Source organism: Oryx dammah, unplaced genomic scaffold (genome assembly GCF_014754425.2).
Source record: "Oryx dammah isolate SB20612 unplaced genomic scaffold, SCBI_Odam_1.1 HiC_scaffold_18, whole genome shotgun sequence".
Classification (NCBI taxonomy): Eukaryota; Metazoa; Chordata; class Mammalia; order Artiodactyla; family Bovidae; genus Oryx; species Oryx dammah.
Genome location: NW_024070202.1, coordinates 76,854,560 through 76,861,808, shown reverse-complemented (window position 1 = coordinate 76,861,808; position 7,249 = coordinate 76,854,560). Strand labels below are relative to the sequence as shown.

The 7,249-nt window shown below is 59.9% G+C and overlaps 1 protein-coding gene across 7 annotated transcripts in view; it reads right to left on the bottom strand.

Annotated features, from left to right (window-relative positions):
• NACAD (NAC alpha domain containing) overlaps positions 1 to 4,595 on the bottom strand; it is an 11,128-nt gene extending 6,533 nt beyond the window's left edge. For all 7 annotated transcript variants that reach the window (XM_040259802.1, XM_040259801.1, XM_040259805.1 and 4 more), the window contains exons 1-2: positions 4,529 to 4,595; positions 529 to 2,430 (exon numbers count right to left, since the gene is read on the bottom strand). In XM_040259802.1, coding sequence (XP_040115736.1) covers positions 529 to 2,430; positions 4,529 to 4,595 — 1,969 coding nt within the window. The remainder of the gene's footprint in view (positions 1 to 528; positions 2,431 to 4,528) is intronic.
• Positions 4,596 to 7,249: the final 2,654 nt, after the last annotated feature.

Sequence of the window (7,249 nt, the reverse complement as noted above, 5' to 3'; positions counted from 1 at the left end):
GTGAGGATGCTGTTAGATCTTCTGATTGGGGCTCAGGGCTGGCCTCGAAGACAGATCCCTGGACCAAATGGAGAGCTGCATCCTGCAGAGGTGAGGATGCTGTTAGATCTTCTGACTGGGGCTCAGGGCTGGCCTCAGAGGCAGATCCATGGACCAACGGGAGACATTCATCCTGCAGGGGTGAGGATGCTGTTAGATCTTCTGACTGGGGCTCCAGGCTGGCCTCAGAGGCAGATCCTTGGACCAAGGGGATACCTTCATCCTTCAGGGATAAGGATGCTGTCAGATCTTCTTCTTCTGACTGGGGCTCCAGGCTGGCCTCAGAGGCAGATCCCTGGACCAAGGGGTGGCCTTCATCCTTCAGGGGTAAGGATGCTGTCAGATCTGACTGGGGCTCAGGGCTGACCTCAGATGCAGATCCCTGGACCAAGGGGAGACCTGCATCCTGAGGGGTTGAGGATGCTATTAGATCTTCTGATTGGGGCTCCGGGCTAGCTTCAGAGGCAGATCCCTGGACCAAGTGGACACCTGCATCCTGCAGAGGTGAGGATGCTGTTAGATCTTCTTCTTCTGATTGGGGCTCAGGGCTGGCCTCGGAGGCAGATCCCTGGACCAAGGGGAGACCTGCATCCTGCGAGGTTGAGGATGCTGTCAGATCTTCTTCTTCTGACTGGGGCTCCGGGCTAGCTTCAGAGGCAGATCCCTGGACCAAGGGGAGACTTGCATCCTGCAGGGGTGAGGATGCTGTCAGGCCTTCTTCTTCCAACTGGGGCTCAAGGCTGGTCTCAGAGGCAGATTCCTGGACCCAGGGGATACCTGCATCCTGCAGGGGTGGGAATGCTGCTAGATCCACTTCTGGCTGGGGTTCAGGGCTGGTTGCAACGGCGAACCCCTGGCCTGTGTCTTCCTTCAGGGTTTGTAGACAGTTGAGGTCTGCTTCTCCCTTCGAAATCCAGGGCTCTGGGCCTAAAGTAGCAGTATCTCCCTCCTGCAGGGGCTGAGACGTGACTGGGGCAACAGGTACTGGTCCCATGGTGGAGCCTGGCTCTTCTTCCTGGGCCTGAGGGCTCATCCCAGTGTGGTCCAGAGATTCCTGTGGGATGTGAAGGGCCAAAGTAGAAGACACCTGGGCTGCAGCGGGACCCACCCTCGTTATCTCGGAGATGGGTTCCTGACTCTTGGCAGCCTGGCCAGCCTCTCCCTTGGACACCCCAAGAGTGAGCTCTGGGCCCCAGGAGGCAGCCTCCCCAGGGCTGTCCTGGAGCAGTGTGGCGGGCTGTGCGTGGGGCTCTCCGCTGTACAGCCTCTCATCATCAGCCCCCGTGTAGGAGGCTGAGTCGGGGTCAGAGGAGGCAGCTGAGGTGTCATCCCGGAAGGCGAAGGCCTCGTCCACGCCCTCGGTGATGGACAGGTCAGACAGCGACTGCAGGGAGGATGCGAATGTGCTATCATCCTCGCCCTCCCCGGCTAGATCCCCTCTGGGGAGGGGGACCTCCTGCTCCTCTTCCTGCTCCTCCTCCTCCACTTCCTCCTCCTCGTGGGGCAGGGGTGTCACCTCCACCGCCTCCACCTGGAAAATCAGGCTGCCCTGGAAGGGCAGGAGGTAAGCAGGGATCATCGGGTCATTGGCCAAGAAGTCCAGCTCGAAGAAGTGGCCCTCCTGGCCCCAGGAAGAGCTGCTGTCTGCTGAGAGGCTGGACTCTGGGGATGAGCTGTCCGGGGTCCCGGCAGGGGGCAGCTCCCTCTCATCGACCACAGACCCGGGTGGAGAGAAGCCCCAGCCCGAGGGCACATCCAGCCCTTCAGCCAGGGCCTGCAGGCTCAGGGAGCAGGATGGGGATGAGGCCCAGCTGTCCCCATCCGCCGTGATGTACGAGCCAGTGGGCGAGGCTGGCGGCGAGTCCCCCAGCTCAGCCTGGGCATCCTGGGCGTCCCTGTGGGGCCCGGGGCCAGGGAGCAGGGTGGAGGCTGTCTTGGTGGGGGTGGAGGGAGGCGTGAAGTAGGAATCGGAGTCTGGGGCAGGGAAAGGCACAGGAGGGTCACCCTGAGAACACAACTCGGGGGGTGGGTTCAGATTAGCATGCCCACCCTCCCAGTCCCTGAGCTCCGGCATGGTTGCCCTGGGCAGCGGGGCTGCCTGGCATGTCTCCTCGCCCATGACAATCCGGGGCTCCAGGGAGGCTGGGAGAGGACCTTCAGTAGGGCGAACCTCAGCGGGCCCTGGACTGGGGCCGCCCTCTGCCTGGACTGCCCAGGCTGAGGGGGCGCGGCCCGGCCCTGCATCCCAGCTGGCTCCCTCAGGCGGGGGCCGGGCACCAGGCTTGCCGTGCAGGAACGTGAGAGCCAGGGCGCTGGGCCCAGATGTCAGGGCACAGTGCTCCAGCCGGTCCCCCTTTGGGGTGGTAGCCTCAGCCGCATCACAGGACAGATCTGTGGAGACAGAAGGGTGTGAGAAGGGCAGGCATCTTCCCTGGGAGGCAGCTCCCCGGCTGCAGCCTCCCCTCTCTCAGACAAGAGTTGAGCACAGGACTGGGGGCCCACGAGGGTGGGTGTCCACTGAAAAGAGAGGTGAGGAGAAGGAAAGGGTATTGCTGTGCCCAAGGGATGATTTCCAAGAGTTCTTCCATGGCAAGCAGCCTGAGGTCTGGCTTTTCTCCAAGATGCTCGTTAAAGATGAGACCAGCTCCTGTCTCTTAGGACACTAACTTGCTGACTCCATGCACGTAATCTGTGCCGCCTCAGCCGGGCTTGCCAGGAAAGGTCTGCTCATGACCTCCTAGGTCAGTGGGCCCCCAGGGAGCAGGAAGCCTGCTCTCCACTCAGCTCTGGAACATTCCAGATCTCACACTGGCTGTGAAGTGGGAGTCTTGCTTCTCTGCCTCATCTCTCTCCTTTCCTTGCTGCCCATACCTGAGGACAACCTGTTAGGGTCTCACTGGGCTCCGCTGCCCCACCCCTGTTTCCAGAGTCGGCACACATGAGAGGGAAAGCAGGGGCCATGGTGTGCTGTCCTCAGGCAGGACATCCCAGCTCACTGCTGGCTCGGTGATGGCCAATGGTGGTGCACACAGGGGCCCCGCCCTGCCCCATAAGCAGCTCTGAGGGGCTGTGGGCTCTTGGGGCTCTGAGTGCATCTGACTGAGTTGCCAGCAGCAGCCACCCGCACAGAGCTGAGGCTCATTTGTGTGGGTCCCATGGCAGTGGATAGGGGCTGCCCAGCTCTGGCCATTTTCTCTGGAGGCGTCCACGTTCACCCATGACCACCCACAAGTACATCTCCTGTGCTTCAGTGTTCTGTCTGCAAAGTGGAGGTGAAGCTTAGGGCAGCCCCCTCTCCAGGCCTGGCCCATCTGCTGCAGCAGTGGCAGAACCCTGGGCCCTTGGGCCACACTGCTGGGGTGCTGGCATGGCCAGAGGGTCCTGAGAAGGGGGTCCTTTGGGTCCACGGGAGTGTGATGAACACCTAAACCCTGGAGGTGGGTGTGGCTGGCGGGGCTGGGTGCTCGAGACCAGGCTCTTGGCACTGGCCTGGTAGGGTACCCCTGTGTACCCTCACTGGACTCCAGGACCCTGAGGCAGGCTGAGGGTGGGATTGGGTGCCAAGAGGACAGAGAAAGAGAAGCCAAAGGTCAAAGATTTTTGTGCCTCATTCAAGGTTGTTAAACAGTCCAAGCAGAGACAGTCCTGACCCACTTTACTGGACCCAGAGGGAGGCCAGGCCCCTGGGCCCAGTACGGGTTTAGTCACCAGGGGACTTCTCACCCACAGCAAGGTGCCCTTGGCCCTCCCAGAGCCACACATGGCTGACCTCATGTCCAGTGGCCATCCTGGCTGGTCTTCCTGGGCCTAAGGCAGACCCCCTCCAACGCTTGCTCCCTAAGTCTCTCCAAGGATTTGGGCTTGCACTCCAGGGCTGATGTTCCCCAGCCCTTGCTCCCCCAGGGCCTCCTACCTTCCAGCCCTCGGGCTTCCCCAGGCTTCAGCTCCAGCCCTGTTCTCCCTCGAGCCAGAACCAGTCACCCGCCCGGAGGCAGCTCTCAAGCATGGGGGGGGGAGGTGGCAGTGAGGGGGGTGGGGAGTGGGGAGGGCCGGCGCCCCGCGAATCTGCATCTCCAGTGGCTGGGGTGCAGATGACAACCCACGCTGCAGGGGCCGTGAGGCCCACTGCCCCCCCCCTCAGACAATGGGGCGCGGCGGGGGACGCCCATGGGAGCCGGGAAGCTCACGCCTTCAAGTCGCTTTTGGCACCTGGAGGACATCTAGTCCACCCCGCCCTTCCCTGAGGTCCTGAGTAGGGGCCGGGGTTGGGCTACGTTGGGCTAGGACTGGGGACCAAGGAAGGGGACAGGGCGGGGATGGACAAGGGACGGGAACAGAGAGAGGGCAGGGAGGGGGTCGCGAAGAGAAAATGGGACGGAGCTGGAGAGGGACAGGGTCGGAGAGGGAGAGGGGTAGAGACGGGAGGGGACGAAGAGAGGGGTTGGCGGAGACACACGCAAGCGGGAGGGAGAGCGCGCCGCAGCCTCACCTGTGCGGGGTCCCGGCCCGCCCGCCTCCGGCAGCAGCAGCTCGGCGCGGGCAGCCTCCCCGGGCATGGCCTGGCCGTACGCCCGTCCTTCCGTCCCCTGTCTGTCGGTGAGTCCGTCCCGCGGAGCCTGCGCGGCCACCGCCCCTCGGCCGGTGGGTGAAAGGGGTCAGTGGATGACGTCAGCGCCGCCCCGCCCGCCCAGCGCCCCGAGTGAGCGAGTGAGCTTGCGCGGGCGCACCAGGCACTGCGGTGTGCCGGGAGCGCAGGGGGTGGGACAGCCTCCGTCCCTCCCTCCCCATACCCCACCCCGACTGCACTCTTCTCCCGCGGTCCGCGGCCCCGCCTTTCCCGCAGCATCCCAGCCCTTGGCCCCCTCCTCCCCTTCACTAACGGGAGAGGGGTTCAGGGCCAGTCGGATGTATCACCCCTTAGTCGGGCCGGGAAGAGGCAGAAGGTCGTCAGAATTCGGGGTGCGGGGCCGGGGAGGGTGTTGGGGATTCTGGGGGACCGGCGCTTTGGGGGTGGCGGCGCCATAAGCCCCCTGCTCGAATACCCGGCTCCCAGCTGCCTGGGCAGGGGTCCTGATCCTAGCCCGGTGCCTCCATCCAAGAGGTGAGCTGGCGCCGCAGCTCTTCACTGATTGGTCGGTCCTCGCACGTCGGTCTCCGTGGCAACCGCCTCCTGGCTCTATGGCAACCAGAGCCGGCAGGCAGGAGCGCATCAGGGAAAGCAGCCCCAGCGGAGCCTCAGGTTGACTGGTCCCCGGGGTTCCCCGCAGCTCAGTGCTGTCCCATCCTTCAGCTCTTGGGCAATGGAAGGAAGATGGAGAAGCTTGCCTTCCTCCATTCTCAGCAGACGTCCCTGCCACACCCCCCAAGGTTGCAAACCCTCCCTGAGCTTTCCAGAGATGAGTCCTTGCTTCCACACAGGCCCTCCTGCACTCAGATTCACCGAGCATCCGCCCCGTGCCAGGCTCTGGGAGACAGTTGAACATTGTCACCATCCCAGAGCTAGACGGGGGCGGGGGTAGGCAATCAGAACGGCCATTGTTGTGGGGGAGGCTCCTCATCCTCAATCTTCTGTTGGCTCTACCCCGGAGCCCATGGAGCCAGGGGCTGCCTGCTGGGCATCTCCCCAACACACCAGGCACCAGACCATCATGTTCCAATCTAAGCCCTGCATCTTGCATCCCTCTCAGTCGCTGGAAATCTGGCCATCTATCCGCTGATGGGGAGCTCCTCTTCTTTGTCCCTTTTCTCCACACCCATCTTCATCCTCACCTCCTAAGAGTTTCTAAGTTGCCTCCTCCAGCGAATTCCCTAGTGGCCCAGTCACTAGGACTCAGTGCTTTCACTGCTGGGGCCTGGGTTCAATCCCTTGTGGGGGAACTAAGATCTCACAAGCTGTGTCATGGCCAACAACAACAGAAATAACTTGCTTCTTCCTATGGCCTCTTTCTCATCGCCTTAGCTGAGCCCTTCATAAGTCTTTACCGTTTTCTGCTAACCTCTACTACTTGGCCAACACCACGGACATTCCAGAAAACAAGGCTTTCATCAGTGCCTGAGTAGCTTCCTGTTTGGACAGGATGACACAAGTTTGTCTCTCTGCTCCTCCTGACTAACCAATAAAAATGTGGGAAATTAGAGACCACCAGAACTGAACTAAGACAAAAAGAGAAAGGTGAGCTGGGGAGAGACCCCAGGATTGGAGGAACAGCAGAGCAGCCTTTTCAACAGAAGGGGACCCAAGCCTGGCATTTCCTGTCACCACCAGCTACTACATACTGGGAGGACCAGGCATTCACCCTCCTATGAACTGGAGCCTGTGACAACTCTAGGGAGTGTGGCAGAACTGATACTGAAAATCAAGGGGGAGCCTCCTGATAAGGGGCCAAGGGATGCCATTCCTCCCCACCTCATGCATCCCCTCTCTGGCTCTTGCCCCCCACCCAAGTCTCTGGAGGGTGGGGGCCACTGGCAAAGGAAATTGCACCACAGCAGGATTTCAGCCCAGCAAGCTGGGTTCCCCCCTGACCCCCCAACAAAGGCACAGGATGGTCCAGCACAGGAAGTGCCTCATATCCATTCAACAGCACCAGCAGAGCCCAGTGGTAGGAGACCAACAGTGCTGTGAGGCACGAGAACCACAGGCCACGTAGCCCAGGACTGCAGCCTGACCCAAACAGGCTGACTGCTTGCTAAAATTTGAACATGACAGCCTATCTGGGGTACATGTTTTTTAAAAAACCACCCATCATACCAGGAAAATCACGGATGAACCCAACAATAAGGAAAATTACAATGAGAATAAGAAAAACGTTAAGAAACACAGAACTGAAGTGAATGAAAATAAAAATATTAAATTATGTGGTCTGCAGGTAGAAATGCTGAGGGATATTTATAGCACGTTGAAAGAGAGGAAAGGACTCAAATCAATCATCAAAGTTCCTACCTCAGGAAACTAGGAAAAGGACAAAATCAACTATACTCAGCAATAAGAAGGAAATAGAGCCAAGAGCAGAAATCAATGAAACGGAAAACAGAAAACAGTGGAAGAAATCAATGAAACAAACAAAAAAACAGTTCTTTGAGAAATCAGTAAAATTGCAAGATGGACAAAAATAGAGACGACACAAATGACCAGTATGCCATGGGGGCTATGATGGTTAATTTTATGTGTCAATTTGACTGGGCTTAGGGATGCCCAGATAGTGGATTA